The 22,397-nt window shown below is 42.4% G+C and overlaps 1 protein-coding gene and 1 long non-coding RNA gene across 2 annotated transcripts in view; one reads left to right on the top strand and one right to left on the bottom strand.

Moving 5' to 3' along the window:
• Positions 1-2,539: 2,539 nt before the first annotated feature.
• LOC122153364 lies at positions 2,540-5,223 on the bottom strand. The gene is made up of 2 exons (XR_006165260.1): positions 5,125-5,223; positions 2,540-3,451 (listed from the first exon to the last, which is right to left on the bottom strand). It is a non-coding gene; the product is annotated as an uncharacterized LOC122153364 (long non-coding RNA).
• A 391-nt stretch (positions 5,224-5,614) lies between these two features.
• SESN3 (sestrin 3) overlaps positions 5,615-22,397 on the top strand; it is a 44,819-nt gene continuing 28,036 nt past the window's right edge. Inside the window, exon 1 of the mRNA XM_042791899.1 lies at positions 5,615-5,844. Within this exon, the coding sequence (XP_042647833.1) occupies positions 5,743-5,844 (102 nt within the window). The 5' untranslated portion in view covers positions 5,615-5,742. The remainder of the gene's footprint in view (positions 5,845-22,397) is intronic.

The following is a 22,397-nucleotide window of genomic DNA, read 5'->3' as shown; positions in this document are numbered from 1 at the left end:
GAAACTTCTGGTGCATCCTTCCCAGTGCCGTGGCTGTTGCCTCACATGGCAGTTGCGCGGCCAGTGCTGAGCTCCAGAGTTGTCCCTGCTCCATGTGTGTGACCCCAGGCATCCGTGTCCACCCCGTGAACTCTGCCTCCAGTCCTGGAGGGGAGAGCCATTTCTGTCACCAAGGATAGTTCTGCTGCTGTCATTAAATCTGCTCAGTAGGACTTCATCTTCAATATTGATACAAATACATTGCAAGGGATTACTTGCAATCCTCTTTTTGCAGGGAGTAAGACCAGGCTAATCCTGTCCTGCCTTTCAGATTTTTTCCAATTAATGCATTTTCCTGCTGTATCACTCCCAAAAATTGTACTGGCCAAAATACTTCCAAAGTTAATTCAAAGCATAACCTATTTGTTTCCAGATGATCCCTATTTACAGGCCAGTGTGGTCTCAGAAGGCTAAACTGAAGTAAACAACATGTTGAAATATATTTAGCGAATTATCATGCGAACCACAGAAGAACATAAGGAGAGAAGAGGTTTCTTATTTGGGTAGTGATTTAATGCTTTTTAGAATTATTTAACTGTCAAAGAAATTAGATATTAAAAAGGCCTATTAGGTCAGCGAGCTCACTATCCTGGGCTGGGCCATAATTGTTTCTTACAATAAACACAATTCTGAGTGCTTTATCTAGTCAGGGTTTAAACGCCACAAATTAAAAGGTGTGTACCCCCACCCTCGAGGAAGAATTCCACAAACCATCACATCTCCCTGCCTCGTGCAATTATCTGAACACTCATTTTGCAAATTAGAATGTGTAATCATAAGGATGGGAAATAATTTTGTAGTGTTGAAGTGTGCATAACATCATTCAGGGCACAAACTTTATCTGCTGCCCTTCCTTCCCCTAAACATAATATAAATTCTGTGCAAATGATACTAAAACAGTGCAACAAAAATTATGATAATGAAGGCAGGGCTATCACACGTTTGTCATAATGGCAAAATGGGCTGGATTTTTGGCCAGGAGAAACCACATCTATTTTGCTATGTATCCATGTTCAGTATGGCTTTAGTGAATGATTCATGGACTCATGAAATGTGAGGCATGTGACATGTGTCAATCACCTTGTCTAACCACATGCCCAGCACTTTATCACGGCAGTCAGATGGGGAGAGTGTGTAAGGCTCCAGAGCTGGGTGCTCAGGCATGCTCTCTTTTCCTGCTCCTGGGCAAAACTTGAGGGTCTTTTAATTTTCATGTGGGATTTCTAGTCTTGCAGCAATCCAGTCAGAGCTATTGCACGGCAGCTGCCCCCTCCCTTCCTCTCTCTTCAAGCTACTGGAGGTCTGTGAATCACAAATATATTCACTGCATAACAAGTTCAATTTTACAGCACTTGATTTTGTCAATCCAACCTTTTCAGGAAGCATCAAGCTGCTGCATCAATGTCTGAACAACAAAAGGACTGCACACTTGTACAGTAGGTGCACATCTTGGGGAAGCATTGTGTGGACTTCCCAAGCACTCCCACAGCACCTGCACAGCACAGTGCAGCTAAGATGACTTTTCCAGGACACACAGCATGGTCAATTTTGTACAACTGATCTGCAGAGCATCTTCTTATTGCTCTTGCTGTAAGAAGATGCTTATTGCTCTGTGCTGTCTCACAGATTGGTTGTACAGTGGATGGTTGCTGGGTGTGATTCTTTCTGGAAGGCAATGGAGATGCATTGGGTCCAGCTCTCAACCTTCTCTTCAGGAAATTCCAGGCAGAAATATTGCAGACACAGCAGGAGTTCAAAGCTGGTATCACACTGTTAAACACTAGTATAAATGCTCATTCTGGGGGATGAAAGCAGCTCAATGTTTGGATGTCTCTTAGCTGATCCATTTGAACCATGTTAGTGTAAAGGCTGCATAAGGCATTAGGAGAACTTTGACCTCCTGGCAAAGGCCATCACATCTCATTCAGTCCTGCTGCGAGGGCAACAGTCCGCACCTGGCTGCAATGTGTCTGCCAAAAATGCATCTCATGATTTCAGGAGGCAGAGAAATCCCTACTTCCTTTCTAAGTTTGCTCCTGCCCTGTTGTTTCACCCCCATGTTTGTTTTTTAAACTTTGCAAAAGTTATGATCATTGATGATAAAAAATCTGTTTAAATCTGTAACCACTTGTGCAACTCTATCTCTGCAGGTCAGTAATCTCTCTGAAAGGATGAGATGGTCTCAAGCCAGTATGTTCCGTATCACCAAGAAAAAAAATATCTCCACCTTTCCCACACATGGCAATAACTTACAACCTCTCTAAGTGACCTCAGCAGAGAGGACTGGTTGAGTTTATAGAACTGATGACCTTCTTAAAATTTCCAGGCAGGTCAAGATGCCAGGCTACTTGTAATTCAATTACCACTTAATTTCAGGATTCTCCTCTCCTTTACAATTCAGTAACTGGGCAAAAACTGAAGGAAATCCGCAGCAGTGGATGGCAAGAGAGGTATAGGTTGGAGCATAAAAACTGTCAGACAATTGTGAAGGGAGCACTAATTATTTTTTGCAATACTTTCTTTTAAGAAGTAAGTTTACAAGGAGAACTTGCAAGAATGTGGATATGTTCACCAAGAAGCCAGCTTGTACAAAGAGAGGCTTTTACTCCGCAGAACTCGTACACATTTAACTCAAAATGGAACAAGACAAGAGCTTAAAATCAGGCACACATGCACAAGTCTTTGCAGGCAGTAAGACTCTGCAGGTGGCGTAGGCTGAGTACATACACGGTGTTTTACAGGATCAGTGCCACAGGAATCACAACAGTTCATATCCAAACACTGCATCTAGACAGAACTGAGGTGTTTTGAAAATTCTGATATTGCCTCTAATCTATACACTAATTATCTAATACTGATATTGAATAAGTACTGCACTTGGGCCAGTTAGGTACACTTCTGATCTCTATTAGGCATTAGAACTCTATATAAAAAGAAAATGCAGATGAAAAAATGAACTTCAGAAAAGATATCCAAGAGTTTTTGCTGGGTGCAAGAAAGGATTTTAGGCAACTTCCATTTACTGTGCTGTTTCCAAAAACAATGAAACACTTTAAAAGTTTATGCTTCTCCTGACCTTTCTCAGATACTAAAGTACTGAAAGGCAAGACTAGGAGCCACAAAGGTGCTTAAGTGCTCATAGTTTAAGTGAGGGCTAGTCAATCAAATACTTCAAGCATCTGGACATACATGTCTCGTCCCCTTTCACAAGAAGTCTGTGGCAGAACAGAGACTAGGTATCAAATTTCTCAAATTTTAAACTGCCTTACAAGCCAGCCTAACGGAAATTTTTTCCAGTTTTATTGGGCTTTGCCAAAGGTCTGAAGTTGTCACTCAAGGTGGAAGTAATTTTAATGCAGATGAATGGGACCCAGCCACATTTCTGAAGATGTCCAGTCATGCGTACTTGCCACTGTGAAAATATAATAAATGAATGCATGTTGTTATTGAAATCTGAATATTTGCCAACGTTCCAATGTTAAATATTAACTCTAGTCAAAAGCATTCTATCTGTGTTTCAAACTTGTCTGCTACCATACTTGCCAATGGGTTTGAGTTTTGAAGCAGGAACTTTGACAGCAAATGACTCAAAAGTGATCTTGCTTGAGCTGAGTCAACTCTCCATTGCTTGTGGCTATAACAACCCTGATCTTCTTTTAAAACTTCTAATTTCAGGTAACGTTATCATGCAATTCAGCAAGAAATAATAAGCTATTTACATCATTCATGTTGTTTATGTACATTTTAACATTACATTCGGATTAGATGATGAAAACTAATCTGTTTGGCTTCCCTTTGTCACTTGTTTTAATTGTACCATGCTGCAGCATGTGGGATTTGGACAGGGCAAAGCAAGTACCTGCACTCAAGCAAACTGTTTTCTCATGTTAGGATGGCATTTCCACAGCTACACTGCTAGGGAAAAAAAAAAAAAAAAAAAAAAAAAAAAAACACACACAAAAAAAAAACCCTCTTCCATTTATTCCTCTCCAAGTATTTTGTATGGCTGCCTGTGACTATAACATTTGGATGCATTCCACACTGAACTGACTGGCAATAGAGGAGTCCACTGAGTGCCCATCTGCTGAAGGCTGCTCTGTCTAAGGAAAATATCCCTTTGGAAACGGATGGAAGGGGAAGGATGGAAGAGGGTGTTGCTCTGGATGGGTCTTTACTTACAGTGGCAAAGTCTGATCTGAGAAATTTTTCAGTAGTTCTCAAAGACAGTCAGATCTAGGTTCAATCAGTCTCCTTTAAGATATGTAAATTACTAATTGCATTGTGTCCTTTTTAGCCAGCTGGTTGACTAAATTACACAAGGCTTCATTTTGCAAAAATAGAAAGTATTCCCATACAAAGCAGATCACAGTTGTCAAGCAGCTGAGTTACAATCGTTTTGCTGGGAGAAGCCTTGAAAACAATGTATGTAACACCCCAAATCTTCTTAGAAATTTCATCGGGTTATAGCATTCTGTTTCCATAACAAAATCAAATCCTTCTATACCATCATCTTTCAAAATAGGAATTATGTAGCATTCAACATTTAATAAACAAACTTTTATTGATGTTGGCGTGACTACTCCTGTTAAAGCTCATATATGCATATTTAAAATCTAAAGAGCACACAAACAAGGAAAACTGCAGTGATGCTATGATGTAAAAAAGAGGTTTATACCCCAGCTATCCTAGGCTGCAGATTATAGATTTCTCTCTGTCCTAATTATACACTCCATCTCCGTGCATTAGCATGGAGTCTAGAAAACCTGACTCATCATTTCTAACAATCCAGCAACCTGAGGCAAACACACGCTCGCATGCGCGCTCCAAACGTTCCCAACTTCCCCTAAAGCAAATACCTAATCCTATTCTGCCTGGCAGCAGAGCAGTCTTGTCCCTACATGTACAAACTGCCACATCAGAGCGGGCGCTCACAGAGAGCGGCTCGTCCTCCACACATCAGCCCCCCTCCCCCCCCACACCGCCCCTCAGACGCCTTCGGCCGGCAGCAGCGAGCACCCCCCCCCCCCCACTAACGGGTGCACGGCTTTGGGGATGGGGGTGGGGGTGGGAGGCTGAGGCCCGCACCTTATCGCACCGGTGACCCTTTCGCCCTGCGCCGCGCCCCCACACTCGGGCCCCCCGGGGACCCCTCGAGGCGCCCCGGGGCACCGCTGGCCCTCCGCCCGCGCGCGCCTCTCCCTCACCCCCTCCCCGCGACGGGGGCGGGGCCTCCTGCGCCTCGTTTGCATAGAGCCCGTTGGCCCACCCTATTGGCCGGGAGGAGGCACGCGCCGACTCGCCGGCCCCGCCTCTCTCCTCAAGGCTGCCCAGAGACGCGGCCGGCCCCGCCTCCCTCCCCACCCGCGCGCGGCGCTGACCACGCCTCTTGCCCCGCCCCTGCTCCGAGGCTGCCTGGAGATGGGAACCGGAGAAAGCTCCGTCCATTGGCCGGCGGCGGGCGGCCCCCGCCATTGGTCGGGCGCCGAGGCGGTGGGCGGGGCGGCCCGCGCGGATTGGCGGAGCGCGCAGGGGTGTGCGCCGGGGGCAGCGGCCCGGAGCGGGGAGCTGGGGCCGCGGCTGCAGGATGGGGGCGGCCGGCGGCGCGGGCTGCTGAGCGGCGCGGAGCCACCCCGCCGCCTCCCCCCGTCCCGTCCCTCCCGTCCCGTCCCGTCCCGCCCGGCCACCGCCGCGCTCCCCGCCACCATGAACCGGCTCGGTGCCGGCCCCGTGGGCAGCGCCTCTGCCGCCGCCTCCGCCGCCGGGCAGTACCGGGTGTGCGGCAATTGCCGGAAGGTGCCGAGACAGGTACCGGGGTGTGGGGGGGGATGGGGGGGGGCTGCGGGAGGGCGGTGGGGTAGAGACTTGTGAAGGGGATTGGGGGAGCGGGGCGGTGGGGCAGAGACTTGGGGGGCGGGGGCAGCGCGTGAGGAGAAAAGGGCCGTAGGGCAGCAGTGGGGCGGGTGGATTGAGGGGGGGCAGAGGGGGCTCCGGGGCAGGGGAGTGGGGGCTGTGGGGCAACTGGGACGGGGTGTGTGGGGGGGTTTGTATGGGGCCTGCCAGGGGGTGAGTGCCTGGGGGTTGCAGGGTGGGGGGGCAGCGGAGGGATGGAGGCCGGAGGGGACACGGCCCCAGGTGTGCCGGGGGTTGCAGAGAGGTGGCAGGTCCCGCACCCCCTCATCGCCTCCTGCCCCCTGGGACGGTTGTCACTTGCCCTTACCCTAGGCTCTGCCCCTGTCCTCCCCCCCCCCCCCGAGGGCTTGCGGGACGTCTGGCCTCCCCCATGGCCTGGGGACGATTGATTTGGGGCCCGGCCTCGCTTGGAAAGTTTATCCACATATTTCACAGGCCCATTTCACCACTGCGATCTCCGTCAAGTCTTTGTGCAGGGGGCATCCAAAATCAGAGCTTTAAAATAATCAAAAAAGCCCCCCCAGAAGCCCTACCCCCCCCCCCCCCCCCCCCAATCTGCTGAACCCCATCCCTGCAGTCACCAGCCGCTCCCTTGCGCAGACCCTCTGGGCTCCAGGAGGAGTGTGATCGCTTCACCACCTCCCCTCGACATCTGCGTAACGGGGAGCATTAGTTGAGGTGCTTTTTGTTTGTCCAGTGCAAATGAATTAAAATTGCTGAGCTGTGCAAATGCACTGAGTCTGAGCGCCCAAGATGAACGTGATGCCGGTTTTGCTTTTATTTTAATTCAGTCTCTCCCGATACGTTTTGCACCAGGTTGGTTCTTGAAAATGCTAAGAAAGCCTGTAAGTCAATGAGCTCAAATATTTGCGCTCTTTGTCCAAAAACTGTTTTTCTTCCTCTGTGGGTCAGGCCAAGTGCCAATCAAAGTTGTTTTTCAAGCCTCTCTTCCCTGCAGTAGGACTGCTTTTTTCTTTCTTCTTTTTTTTTTTTTTTTTTTAAGGGTTTGGTTTTTGGAAAGGAGGTGTGTATTTAGGAGAGGGGGGAGGAGAAACGTTAAAAATCGGTCAGAGAGAGAAGCAGATCTTAAAAATCATGTTTCTCGAATATTTTAATGGAAACAATCTTATTAAATGTGCATGCTTGGTATGTGCAGTTATTTTTTCCATAAACTCTTGGATCATATTACAGTTGATACTTGGTGCTCAGCTCTTAGCTCAGCTTGGGAGAAATGTAATGGATCAGAGAAGCACACATCAGCAGAGTCTGATTTTTAACCATTTCATTGCAGGATCGAATCACTTCTTGGCTTTAACTTGCTGCTCTTATTGCTTTAAGAGAAACAAGTACTTAAAAGAGAGAAGTTCTGCAGGGTTAAAGCCTGAAACAGCTTCAGACTTGACATATGTCTAAAGACATATAAATTAACCGGTGCCAAATATGTCTGTGGAGAAAGCAGGGAGGGAGCTTGCTTTGTTCTGCCAAATAATCAAAATGTTTTGTTGACAAATAAAGTGGTGCTTGGCAGCACTTGTAGATCTAAAATTAAATTTAAATTATTGAATTTTTTTAAGCCATAGACTCATCCTGCTGGGTAAGACTTTTTTTGTATACCTCTTTAATATCGGTGGGGGGTGGGGGGACACAGACAGGGCTAGATGTTACTTTTCTGGTAAAAGGAAACTTGCTGGATTAGATTTTTTTTTTTTTTTTTAAAGTTATTTAGGGAGCATGATGGTAAAACACAGGTACCCAGTTGAGTCTGTTGCAGAAGGCAGCCTAGCGCTGTCCTGCTTTGTCTGTGGTCATTTCAATTACTTTTGTTGCAAAATTGGGGAAAGAAAGAAACTGAGGGACAGTCTGTGAAAACCTCTTAAAATATAGGTGTTTTGTGCTTGCAGTGGTTGTACTACAACATTGTTGCATCTGTGTTTTAGGTTTGACAATAAACATAGAAGTACAAAGCTTCTGACTACAGATGTCATTATTTAAAAGTTGGTATAATAAAAATCACTGTAAATTTTAATCTTTTGCACTTCATTGGCAAGCATGCAAGTAGAAAACAGGAAAAAAAAAAAAAAAAGGCTCAGTGGAAGTGAGATGCAAATTTGACCTGAGTCTCACTTATAATCTTCAGATAAGTGCTGCCTCATCTCTTCTCTTGATGGTGTTGTGTTTTTTTTTTTTTTTTTTAATGCTCATGTGATAATATACTGGAAAAATGATTGGCCTTAAAACATGTTGAATCTCTTCTGCCCTCCTCAGTCTTAAGTCTTTATTTGAAGCCACTTGAACGGTTGCAGTTTAGGTAGTGCTGTTGTCAAAATTACAAGGGCAAAACAAGCTTTCTACTCAGTGGCATGTAATGAAATTTGAAATAATATAGCAGGTTTTGGGTTCTCATGGGTGAAGGTAAGTTTTTATCTTTTAACAGGGAAACAGGAAAAGCTCAATGCAGTACTTTAGGTTTCAGCTAATTTCAAATTAATCAAAGTTGCGTTTTATTACAGAAAGTCTATTAGGGTAGCGCTAGAAACTTGCTAAGGATTCATGGGTCAAGTTTCCCTATGAGGAAGATTTTTCATATTAAAAAGATAAAATTTCCAGTTGGGTTTATTGTTATGGGACACTTTAAATAACCAAATCTACTTGCAGAAAAATTGCTGCTAATCAGAAGGGCTTAGACAGTCATAGATATGACAGCTATGCCATTATTTGATTTAGAAAAAAAAAAAAATGACAGCAACCAGTAATAGGTAGTGCTAGTTTGGATTTGGCAAGCGAGCTTGTTGAACAGACAAGCAAGGCTAATGCTTTGACTCAGCTTAAAATAAATGGAAGAATGAGCAAAATCGAATGAGTAGCTCTGGTTTGTGGGCTTGATGGATAGGCTTTGTAATAAAATTGTGGCATATCAGTAGGGAAAGGTGTTTAAAATGGCACACGAGTGCTGTAGCCAAGTCCTTCCTGGAGGTGGCCGAGAGTTGCTGCCATTGTAGTAACCAGGACAGCCTCCAGCTCTCACATTCGAAAATCCAATGTTCAGGGGAGTCCTTGGGCAGGGTAGCTCCGGGGTGTAAATCTGGAGGGGCTTTGGAGCCTGATAGAAACCTAAGGTTTTCCTGCCTAAACAAAATCAATAGCCCAAGCAAGCAAGAAGAGAATATATAGGAAGGGCTCAGTATTTATTTGGACAAATAACTGTTTCAGAAAGGCTTTTGGGAATAAGCAAAAAGTCTTCAGGGGATGGAAAAAATCCTGATATATCAGGAAATGTAGGAACAGGGAGAGTTTGCCAACTGTTCAAGCTTAGCTGTAAATCGCAAAGCATGTGAAGTAAAAGGTTCTTTTGCATGTACATACAAGTCAGTAGGATAGAAATGAAAATTAGTATAAATGTGGTTCCAGGATTAAATATTTGTTTTGCGTTAGATTTCAGTGAGGGAGATACAAGAGCAACGGCAAAATGGGTGATGGGGGAGTGTGGTTTATAAGCATCTGTCATTGTTGGCAAGGTGGAAGAGAACCCTGCTTAGCTGACCCTGCTGGCTTGAGCCAGTCTCTGGGCTGGAGTCCTGGATAAAGGTATATGAAATTCAGGCTCTGTTCCTGGTTTTCACAGACCTACCCAATCAGGGTGATCCTCTGAGAGGGAAACAGCCACCGGCATGATGGACATAATTTTCAGTGCTCCTCATAGCCCCATGCCAGTCGCCTTCTTTAGCACAAGTCTCAATACTATACAAGTTCCTAAAGCAAATTTTGATGGAAAAACATACTATCAACAGATCTATGAAAAAAATGTGTGACATGATACCGCCAAAAGTAGGTCATGTTAGACTGATGTTGTAGTCTTCTGTTGTTAAGACATCTGCTGGAGTGTCCTCTTCTGAAAGCTTTGGATGGACAAAAACTAGGCTTCATTCATTAAACATCTCAAGTAACATCAAGGGTTGAACTTCCTGCTGCAATAGCAAGTCAGCTCGAATTAAACTTTGGGACTTACTAACACAGAATGTTCTAAATACCAAAAAGTTTAAGTGGGTTTGAAAAGTATTTGGACAAATTCATAACAGAAGAATCAAATGCAACCAGTAAATAAGAAATAGCATCACCTTCCGGTATAGTTTCTGTGTGCTTTCCTGGTTGTTACATGTCTGCTATTGCCCCCTGGCAGTGACAGGTTACTGGGCAATAGGGGCCTTTGATCTGACACACATTGTCTATTTTTTGTTCCTGTTAATTATATAAGAGTGACTGGGAAGTGATGGGAGTGGGGATGGTGGTGGGCCATCCTGAAAAGAGAAGTCACTGTGCTGAGAGCAGACCACCAGTGGGTTTTCAGAGGATCCCTTGAACCTAATTTGGTTTAGCGCTGTCTAGAATTGCAATAAGAGGATGACTGTGTCTAAAAGATACACACGGCAGAAGTGGTAAATGCTGTTGGTCCAGTAACAGAGTGGAACATTTCATAGAAAGCTGAGAAACCTTGAGCGCTGGTGTAATTAGAAGTGGGGTGAAATCCAGTGGAATGAAGTGTAAGAAGAGTTATAGGCTTGTCTATTTGTTACTTGTAACTTTTAATAAGAACAGGTCCTTAAAGGAGCAAGGAGAAGGATGTCAGTGTGTGGTAGGACTAGCAGCTTACTGTCACCCTACAGGGCAGTGGTGGTGGGGAGGAGGGAAGCTGGGAAGGATGGACCCTAATCAAACAGATGTAGAAGTGAGGTGGTTGGGTGCTGGGATGAATGGAGTACTGATTTTGCAGGAGGATACTAAAAGAGTTTGCTTTTTTTAATCCTGCAGAAAGGCTAAGAGTGGATATGATCCATGTCTATAAATACATCTGATGGTAAGAGGCAGTGATGAGAAATTAGCTCAAGAGTAGATGGATGTGAGATGGTCATACACTTAGGCTGGAAAATGAAAAATTATCCAAAAAGTGTTCAGAGGTCTGACTCTGGAAGAGTTTGTTCTAGTTCTAATGCTGTGAAAAAAAAAAACACCTGCATGTGAACATCATTAAATGGTGTGGGGCTTGTGATAGAGGTCGTATCCAAAAAAAAAAAAAAAAAAAAGAGGAGAGGAGACACTTTCATTCACTTTATTGTTCTGTGTGGGTGAGTAAAAAAATAGCCCAAAAGTAAACCAAAAATAGTCTAATGTCAGGTCTGATAAGTCTCTGCAAGCTAAAATATGTGTCACCGTGAGTCATGAAGGTGCACGGAGATGCTGTTACCTGTTCTGTAGAAATCAAGAAGCCTTTCAAGGACATCTCACCTATTTTGAGGTTCTGTCTATTCTGAACACAGGCAAATATTGCTATGCCTTTGCTTGAAAAACACCATGGCTGTTCCAGGGTGCACCATCTTTGTCATCAGATTGCATATTGCAGTTGACTTTGGAAATCTGATCAACAAACTTGACTGTCACAGAATCTGATTTGTAAAATCAAATTACATCTTCCATAGTTTGACCACTGTCAATAACAGTCTCGTCACACTGTAGTTGTTTTAATTTACAGTTGTCTAGATGGCTTTAAATCTCCCATGTGCTAAAGAATTCTAAAAAGAATGTTCTAAAAAATGTTCTAAAGAAGTTCTTAAAGTGATTTGTAAAGTCTATCATGAAAACCTAGCTCTGTTTTTTATTGGTTCTAATTTTAGCAACTTTGTTGTGTAAAACACAGTGTCTGCCTTGAGTGTTTGTGTCTTCCAGTCCCTTGGAGTGTTGCTGTGGTGAAACCAGCTCAGGTCACTCCACCACTAATCCTTCAGGCACAGCTAGGGGGAGAAGACGGGTATTTGAGAGTCCAAAATATAAAGCTATAAACCAAGAGCAACAAACCCAAACTTTTAGGACAGTTAAGATTGCCAGCAACAGGGTCCTCACCCTCATCATTTGTTCTCATTTGTTCTTACTTTTTCTGGAAAAATTTGGTTAAAAAAAAAAAAAAAAAAACAACTTACAGAGCAGGATTCTTTCCTGTGAAATAAATGCAGTGGAAATCCAGAGATGACTGTGGTTTTTCTCCTTCCCCATCCTCACAAGTCTTGCAGTGATTTGTATCTTTTTGGAGTCTGACCCTTTGACATAATTGTTCTCCCACACCCCTGTGTTAATTATTGGCTTTACTGCCTCGAATTGGAGAGTGCTGTTGCTCTTTGCACATGTATGCTGGTCTTCAGAGTTTCTGGGTTCTTCCACTTTAACCTTAAAAGCCAGCGTAAAAAATTTTCCTTTTACCTTTATAGTCTCATGTGCTGAAAATGAGAAGGCAGAACTATTAAACTTTCATTAGACCTATAATGAGAGTGGCATGAGTAAAATGAACCTCTGGTGAAGGACGCTGTTTTGCAATGAAAAGCTCTAAGAGGTGGCCTTGTAGGAACCATGCTCACTTAGAATAGTCACTTTTATTTAAAAAAACAAACCAAGAAAAACAGTCTTCCCTGAATTACAGGGAGTGAGTGGAGGTAGGAAAGGAAAGAAAGTTGGGAGGAGGATTTTCTTCAAAAGAAACTTTGAGGTTTAGTGTTGGGAGTGGGTTAGCCAAGTGTGGAGGTTATCCTCTGTTAAGACTTAATGCTGCTGGTAGGAGTGGTGCATTGCATTAGCCAAATCCCAGGCTGTGGTTTGGAGATGTGGACTCTGTGAGCATTTGCTTTAAATTTATGCATATTGCTTAATTAGTGCTTCAAATTTCACATCTCTTTAAATGGTGGTGTTTTGAAATCTGAAAAAAAAATAATATGGTTCATTAAGCATTCTTGGTTTTTCTTCTCTCCCACACTGGAGAGGGAGCTGTTAATACTCGTTTGGTTCTTTATTTGAACCTTTTTTTCTGGCTAGGGAGATTTGAGCAAGAGAAGATAGATAGTGGTATAATTGTCCCCTGGCTTTGCATAGCTAGGGGAGTTGGTCTGGAGATTTTATTATCAGATTTCCATATCCAGGGTTGGAGAATAAGGAGGGATTGCAAGCATGGTTTGCTTGGCTAGGCTGAATATTGGCTTTTGTCTAAGTGGGTCATGACAGATTGGGGGTAAAAGGGGCGTTTTCAGTAGCAAAGAAATTCTAATTGTCAGGAGGGAGACCTCAGTTAATGAGAAATTGCACCTCATCAGCTTTGGAAAAACCTGTATAGAAATAATTTATGCTGTTTAATTTCTCTGTTCTTTGCAGGTGTTCCTGTTTGTATACAGAGGTCCTTCACACTGTTGTTTCTGCAACCCAGCCTGGTAGTCTGTGCACTTTGAGTAGAAGCTATAGGGAGTGTAATGCAGATGACTCAAATATCTTGTGAAATTCCATTACAGGGAGGTAGGGATATTCTCCACAAACAATTTTTTTTCTGACTGTGTATCTATCAGTCAGTCCGTTGAATGTGTTAGGGATAGTTCAAGAAATTTTACAGGGTTCTCAGTATGCCATTCTGGGCAGACTAGTGTTACTCATAATAGAGGAGACCATGATCAAGGGGTATTAATTTTAAATGTCTCTCTTAACCACTAGTTTAACATTTTTATTATAGGATGCTTCTTGCATATCAGACATTGGGTAACTATCAGTTGGGGCAAAGTAGTCATGTAGATGATAGTTAATATTACATGTTTAGGGTGCTGAGAAACTATTTTGTTCTTGATATAGACCATATCAGTCATTGATTTATTCAGATATCTTCATTCTCACATCTTAAATTGAAAGTAAGATGTTTAGAAACACAGGCTTTTTTCTTCTAGGGCATAGTGTTTGTGGCAATCAGGAACTTAAGTTAGGGAGGGCTGAACAGGGTATAAGTGATGGTGCTCAGGGTAAGAGACAGAAGCCAGTGCTCTTAATCTAGAAAGATGTCTTAAATCTTTCCTGAAGTCCCTGGTGACCTGAATTAGAGTATGATAAATAAACATACTACCTCCTGATTAAACATCTCCTTTTTTTTGTTGTTGTTGTTAATGGCTCAGTCATATTTCTCTCAAGGTAAGCATCTTGTTTTGTTAGACCAACAATGGATTTCTAACATTCTGAGCTCAGCACCCAACCTACTGAACTTGGTAACAGTGTGAGGCTACCTGCAGTCCCCTTCCTCAGGGGATCAGGTGAGGAAAAAGTAATAACGGAGAGGAATATGAAGTATTTCTGGCTTTGTGTTTTGAGTAGGCTGGAACTGAAGTGATAAGCGTGCATCCCACAGGAAGTAGGTTCCTCATGGACTTGCTCCATATTGTGTGGTCACTGTGTGGACCACCCTTTGGGTTGTGTTTTGAGTCTTCCAGCATACACAAATGTTAGGTTAACATGTATGAAAGCCCGGAGAAATCGCATTCTTGAGAATTATGTGGAACCATAGGTCTCTATTATCTCTTCAAGCACAGAAGACATTCAGAAAAAAAGGAAAAGGTGACTTTAAAATCAGGTTTTCATCTGTTCGGAACGAGCAATAAACTTCTAAGTAGAACCAGTATGTCTCAATTGCTGCACTTTGGAGTCAAAATGCATAATTGTGTATCTGTTTTAAAGTGTATTAAATTTAAACTTAGTTTTAACGTGAAACTAGAGAGAATTGTAAATTCTTTTAGAGTCAAATTATACTTTAAAGGATCAATTAAATTCTTCTTTAGAAGGGAGGAATGGTTGCAAGGATGACTCCTCACTTAACACTCACACAAAAAAGAACATAACTGTGACTTGAAGGTTACCTGGGAATTAAGAATTTGTGCTTCCAAGCAATGCCACACAACCGAAGTAAAATAGAGTTATGTTGATGATAGCGAAGCAGTACTGGCTGTCTTAGTATAAGCCATTCTTAGAGCAGTACAGTGCTGCTTAGTCAAATTAATCTTTTATCTGTCTCAGAGTTGTTTATTACTGCATTGGATTTGCTCTCCAATGTTGATACCAACAAAACAATTGAAAGCCAGCATATGTTATCTCCTCTGTATGAATTGTGCAGTTAAAAACTATTTAATACAACAGTACCTTAACCTAATTTAATAGCATGTGCTTGTAAATATGTTTAATATCTCCTGCTTTAGCATGTGGTGAAGGGAGTATAGTTACATTACTGGCTGAATATATCTTGAGGGGTTTTGGCCATATGGTTCTAAATCTGTTTTAATGTAATTATCCCTATTAACTAAAAAAATAAAAAATATTCCCTCCGAGTTGATTGACATTCTTTTCAGTAAAGCACTCTCATTGCTGATTAGAGGTGTGGAAATAGTAATTTGTTCTAGCATTTATAAATTTGATTAGACCTCTGATGAAATGGAGTGCCTACACGCTGTCTAAATATTCTACCTGACACCAGTTGGATCTCATCCAGCGTGGAAGAACACTTGAAATGTTGCTTTACTACAATATGGTTTGTGTCTTGAAATCAACAGTGCTGCCTGCATGCAAATACCCACTGGCTCTTTAGCGGGCAGAGTGAACCTTGACCCTCCCTGGAAATCGGCATCAGGATTTGATTATTCTGTTGAGGACGCATTGCCTTACTGCAATAACTAGCTTCGAGCTAGAAAATTAAGGCAACTGTTTATGTGGAAGCACCCATAGTACTAACTCCATAAACTGGACTACGTTATACATAGTATGAAATCTATATGAGGTAGAAGCATGCTGTTAAAGTTCACAAGTTGTCACTGTTCTTGTGTAGTAGTAAGTTGATAACAGCACACTATAAATGAAAATTTAAAGCACTACATTTCTGTCCCAGTTATGAGCTGCCTTGTTCTGTTCCCTCCAAAGGATGACTGAAACCCTCATTGGGTGCCACGGCAGCTGCTCTAGCACCTGTGTTTTAAGTCCTCTTTAACTCAGTTGCAACAGTTTTCACTCCAGAGCACTGCTGCTAGAAAACTCTGAACTGGGACTCTTTGTTACCATCCTGTGGTGGAAACTTCCAGTCCCTAGTGGTAGGAAGTGCATTAAAATGACACAAGTTGCATGATGTTCATTAGTCAGCTGTTCATTTTGACTGGTTAGCTTCTCCCTCCTAAATACAGAAGATAAGCTCTAATGCATTTGAACTAGAAACAGATACAGCCTTTTGTCTTCTTGTAGTGTTTTTTTTACTCTATTTCTCCACCATATGTAATATTTTTACATTTTGCAGTCTCCACATTTAAACAAATACAATGCAAGTGTTGAACCAGAAGAACTCCAATGAGCGTATGGTGTATTAATGCTTTAGGAGAGTTCAGACATTTTTTTAATCTTCTGATCCTTCCAGAAAACCCAAACAAACTGTTCAGTTATAATAGTAGTTTTAAGTTTTGTGTTACTGAAGAAAGAGTGGATGAGGCAGTAGCATCTGGGATCATGCAGGTAGAACCTGCTTTGAGATAAGTGACTTTTATTCCAGCAATTTAAAACTTGTCTTACTTCAATGCTGGTGCTTCACAAGTTGTTAGAAGAAAACACGTGTTGGTTGAAAAGGTCAACTGTAACGTAATTAAAGGCTGGAGGAGTCTGCAGCTGGCATTGTAGTTCTTCAGGAGAGACAGAGCTTGGTGCTTGTTAAGCCTGAGCAGAGGACAAGTGGAAAGAGAGCCATCTGCACTGAGAGAGGGTATGCTGGAGCCATCATTCACACATGGCTTAGAAAAGCAAAATGGGAATGGAGGTTGAAGGAAGGTCTCCCTTCATGCCCCTGCTCTTTAGGTCACTTATGCGAAAGGTATTAGATAAAGCTGTAGTTACTTGACCTATTTATCCAACAGAAACTTGCAATACAAGCAGAAGCAGTTTGACTATCCAGTGCTGTTGCTGTGTTGTGTGGGACACTCCTTTGGGTTAAGCTATGCCTCATGAATTCTTACATCCAGCATCCAACCATTTAACATGAGTAATTTGTCTTATTTGAGAAGCTAGGTCTATAGTGTCGGTTCTCGTTTCCCAGAAAAGTTGGAATATCTGTTGCGTGGTCTAGTTTATGTCTGTACAAAGCTAAGATGGGTGCAGATAAAGGCTGTGAATGTGTCTCCTATGAGCTGGGCTTCCTCTGATGCAGAGGTCTCACTCTGGGTTTGATGACTTCATTCAGAAAAAGGGCAAGTAGGCTAGAACGCAATGGAAGGTCTCATTAAGCAATGCATGTTAATCATTCTTACATAGCTACAGAAGCCTTTATTCAGGCAGGGTATAAAATAAGTGGGTTTATTATTTCTGTAGTACTTGCTGGTGATTTTTTTTTGTAGAGTCATTAAGTCACTAAAATGTAGCCAAAAGTCCTCTTTGTAAAATTATAGGCAGTAATCTGAGGAGAGTAACGCCTGTCAGCTCTGAGGTTGGAGGTAAGTCTGAAGTTCTGCCAATCTGCTGGCCTGGATGGCCGAAGAAAGCAGGAATAGCTGATCTGTCTCTGGACACATCTCTGCATTTACATGCAATAAATCTTCTGTAACAGTTATGAATCTTCATTTTTGAAAATCAGCATCTCTTCTAAGCTCTTTCAGGAAAATACATTTATACTTTAGGTCTTTGCTACCACCAGCTCAGCCACATTAAGTCAGTGTGTTTTGGAGATTGTATCTCAGTACTGACTCACTTTGGTAAGATGTAGCTTAATACGCAAAATGTTCTTTAAAAAAAAAAAAAAAAAAAAAAAAGAAGGAACTACCTAAGAGCAAGTATTTTTATGGTTGTTCCAGCAAATTGGTAGCTTTGAATGCGCTTCCACAATGAAGCCTTTCCTCTGTCAGTCTCTTGCCCAAACCTCTCCCAGACTAATCAAACTTAAAACAGTTAGCATGTCAGCTCCCTGCTCATTGTAAAACAGTCTCCAGCCTTTGCAAACAAGACTCCTTGGAGAAATAATTTACTCTAATTGGTGTCTATTTTAGGATTTACTATCAGATAAAGAAGCAAAAGGGCTCACCTCTGGTTTTCCATCTGTGGCCCTAGCACATATAAGATTCCTCTGGATTTCTTTCAAGAAGACTGTGTAAGAAAACTTAATTCAGTAAACTCAGAGTCACAGTGTAGATGCCACCTCGTTCTGAAAAATACAAGTCAACTAATCAAAAAAGGCTTAAATTCATGGCTTAGACAGCAAGGCACTTGCTCTTGGAAATTGTACCTTTAGGCTAGAGGTAAAGCGTGTTAGGGAGATTTTATTTTTCGTCTGGCACGTTCTTTCAGATTGAGTCATCGACCAAAGAAAGATGGCAAAAAAAGGTGCTTCTCTTAAAGCAGGAGGACATTGCTCCTTTTGGATGTCCAGAGGGGCTAGCCCTTTCCAGGCAGAGCTGTGAGAATAGCATCAGCGTTCCTTATGTTACTTGAACTGTAACAAAGATGCTCAGTGGTCATCAATTGTACATGAGCATTCATCTGAGAAACTTGTGCCAAGGGGGCTTCTCATTTTTTAAAAAGCTTTTCAATTGATTAACTTTTAAAATTTTAAGGAACATCGGCCACAAGTTCTGTTTGCTGTAAACTAGAAACCTTATGTCACCCTCATGTTTTAGAATTTTCATGTCAGTTTGAATTTTAATGTGAACAACTTGGTCAAAGTTCTTCATGGTGAGGTAGCATAGCCAATGTCTGCTTGTATTCTCCCAGGTAGATACCATCAATCTAAACAAACATCATCTGCCCATCAGGTGACTAGGGAGGGTACATATTTATATTGTCTTCATGTTTTAACTCTTCAGGGATTTTTTTCTTCAGCTTTTTCAGATTTGGATGGATGTAACTTCTGATAAGGTGCATTGAGAAGAAGGGGACAAAATAACATTTGCTTCCTAAAAACAGTGTTAGTAAATAACTGAAGTGTGATTTACTCAAGATTATGAAGTAAATTATATCATACCACCTGTGTTGAACGGACCGTGTGGGAATGTGCTCACCCAGGCACTAAGGAGCTCCATAATGTGGGCCATAATGTCTTTCAGACTGGATTAGCATAATGCTTTTTTCTACAAGGGTCCAGTATAGCTAAAATGTCTCCTTGTTTAGGTGATGCCAATTTCTTTGAACCGGATTGAACCAATCTGCTGTGGATATATAATATAAGAGCATTAGAGCAGGTATAGTGAGTCAGATTGAAACTCAGTGTCCTGTTTCTGACACTGGCCACAGGAAATGTATCTAAGGAAGAGGACACAAAATGGAAGTATGTTCATCGTGACACTCCCTTGGCACTGTTTCCCAGTCTCCAAGTATTTGCAATTTGAAAACTTCCTGAGCAGGAGGTTGTTTCTCCATATTTAATAACTGTTCTTGCATTTCTTTTCCATGAGCTCAAATAATTCACTTTTAAACACACTGACTTCAGATGTCCGGCAGCATCTTATGGCAGGGATTTCCACAGCTTCATTGCACACTGTGGAAAAGGTTAAGTACCTTTGAACTTGTCACCTGCTGGTTGGTTCCTAATCCTTTTATTGGAGGTGGTAAAAGCACGATATGCATGGACTGTGACAGCCAGGAGGTAATCAATTAAAATATCTTGACATGCTCATGACAGCAAGCTCAGCAGTTCAGAGTTGCTTTCCACAACACAAGCTACTGTGTTTCACAGTCCTATGTGAAAAAGATGGTAAAAAGCTAGCTGGGGCTCTCCGTTACTGAGCTGAGCACATATATCTCTTTTATCTGGGCAAGAGGATTTGTTTTTCTGAATTTTGGCAAGTTGCTGCCATGACTCTTAAGATAGTTTCTGCACACAGATTTAAAATAACTGCTATGATCATTTTCTACATAAAATGTGTGGGGAAGGCAGTTTGAAAACCCATGCTTCTGCCATCTGTTTGACTTTCATATGTCTCAGAATAGAATTTGGATTTATATAGTACCTGGTAAGTGAAAGGTGCTTGGGAGCATGTTTCTGTAGCAGCATATTCTGGGACACTATTTATTTGCTCAGTAGTAGTTTTTTACCAAGCTGAAAACACAAGGACACAGATTTCTCAAAAGGGACATGTGGTGAGTTTATTTCTTGAGCACTGGGCTTCTGTGATTTTACCTTTTCGTTGAGATGCAGTGAAGAAACACCTGTGATACGGTCCAGGTAACAAAATGCTCCTGTGCAGTGGGTGTGCTACTCTTCTGCTAAAATTCAAACTTTCCGCTTAAACATCCTGGTTCAGTGGTCTTCACCAGATGGCTGATCAGGGGAGCAGACAGAGCGCATCACCTCCTGCATTTTAAGAGACCAGCTACCAGAAGCAGGACCTGTAGCCAGGCAGTGACATTGCATGGTGAATACATGGTGAAAAGTAGTGGAAGAGCCAGGGAAGCAGGACTGTATGATCTGAGATCTCATAGCTACAGGTCAAACAGCTCTTCACATTGGAAGGATCCTCAACATTTGCCTTCTTGAGTTAAACTCTATGGTGGATTTCCACACTTCACTAGTAAAGATTTTTCAGTGTTTGGTAGTTAGTAATCACATAGTGTTTGACAATAGTCACCAACATTGCTTGACTGACATCTCAGCCATCGAAATACCTTGTGTGGCCAGGACACCAGTGCAGCCTTATTGCTTCTGATGGCCTATCATACAAGTAGTTGAAGCTGAGAACGAGACAATTTTATCGAGCTGGTGCAGAGATCAGAGCCCAGCTTCCTCCCCTGCAACTGCAGGGGGATTGAGATGCTAATCAGAGAAGGATATTGTTACTATTTTTCCATTAACATGCAAAAGTTGGACTCTATATTTGCTGTGAGTAGATGTCTTTATGATACTGTTCAGTCTGAACTGTCTGGCTTCACCGTTTCAGCTGAAAACTCAGCAGTGGCTGAATTAATGTTCGCTGGTTTCTCAAGCAGGTTGTACAGCTGAGCTCCATACACCTGCCTGACTTAGGAACTGTTAACCAAGGGCTTGCTTAAATCTAGCTTTAAATATTTCTAGAAGAGCAGCAGTTGCGCTAGCAACTGTGGTGCAGACATAACCTTAAGAGCTTTACCCTTGTTAAAAATCTAAATCTCAATGTTTTAAGGCACACTGCTCCTTTATTGTGTTTTTCTCTGCTCTTTGTCATAATGAATGCGACGGCAGTGCCAAAGAGGAGAGGTGAGAGAATGCAGCCTTGATGCCAGTCCCTGGTTAAGCAATTCTCTCGGTCTGCTTTTATAGTAACCTGCAGTTAAATGCATCTTCCTTCCTGTAAACCCTTGGTGATGATAATCTCTGCTGGAATACTGTAGCACTTGAGGATGTTCCAGCATGAATTGCAGTGGTGTCTGTTCAGGTTTTTCTTTCATATATGTTGTTGCAGTATTTTGCTGTGTACTGCTTTTATATTAAGCTAATATTTTGAATGTTTAGCATCTTTGAAATACTTAAAAAAAAAAAAAAACAAGGCCACTTTCTTCACAGTAGAAGAATGCCATTATGCATTTACATCATGGATGAATACCATTCAATTTTGCTTGCTTACAAGGCATGTATTTTGAGACAATACTTCTATTAAAAATTCGGTAGAGCATTCTTGGGAGGCAGTTCTGCCAGATACATGAGGGATTTATATAACCCTAGGGGTCTTTCTTTCTCTTTTTTTTTTTTTTTTTTTTTTTAATATCCACCAGTTATGCCTCTCTGATTGGCAGTATGCCGAATAAATCAAATGTGTGTGCGTTCATGAACTGAAGTATTTAACCATTCAATTACTGTATTGTAAAGAGGCTGTGCTATCAGTAGTTAATTTAGGTATTAATTCAGGCCTGTCAAAGCAGCTGCTGTTTTATCTGTACTTCATATCAAACGCTTGTTCTACCTGTTGGCAGTGGTTTGCTGTGTGGATCGAATGGGGAAGTTGATACGGTCTCCCCGTAGGAGGACGGAGACCACATGCGTGGCCACGGTTGCTGCCCTTGCCCACGCTGAGCACACAGCCTCCCAGGCGCGTGGGATCCCGCCGGCAGAGCGAGACCAGGCCTGGTTAGGTGGGCTGGGCGCAGGCAGGGCGAGGCAGCCCTCTGCATGGGAGGCGGAGGATTAAAGGGTATGCCGTGCTGCTTTACAGGCCCTTCATTAGCAAGCAGCGTTGCTGTCCTGGCTGACGATGAGGCAGATAAACTCGATGCAGTTTTGCCAATTTAGTGGCTGAAGGCTGCATTCCCCAAACTAGATAATACTGGTCTGTCTTAGTACGTCAGACTTGGACTAAATCTGAAGGTGGAAGTTGGCCAAGGTACAGATAAAACAAGTCCCAGCTTAAACAACTGAAGTTTTCCACTGTAACTTTTGCTCTTGATATCTGATGCTGTTGAAACATAGAAAATGCTCTTCTGCCATGCTCGTAGGATTTTGAGTCATCTTGACAATCACAAGATCTTCTGTCCTGAGGGCATTTCTTGGGGAGCACACAAGCTCCAGTGTTACCACTGGGTGTGCAGGGAGGGAAGGAGGTGAAGTTCTCCATGGACTGATGAGGGAAGCTTCGTTTCTCTGTTTATTTGTTGTTTTGGTTTTTTTTTTTTTTGGTGTTTTGTTT

The sequence above is a fragment of the Tyto alba genome, unplaced genomic scaffold (genome assembly GCF_018691265.1).
Source record: "Tyto alba isolate M040663 unplaced genomic scaffold, T.alba_DEE_v4.0 Super-Scaffold_2, whole genome shotgun sequence".
Classification (NCBI taxonomy): Eukaryota; Metazoa; Chordata; class Aves; order Strigiformes; family Tytonidae; genus Tyto; species Tyto alba.
This window is presented reverse-complemented; position numbering and strand designations above follow the sequence as displayed.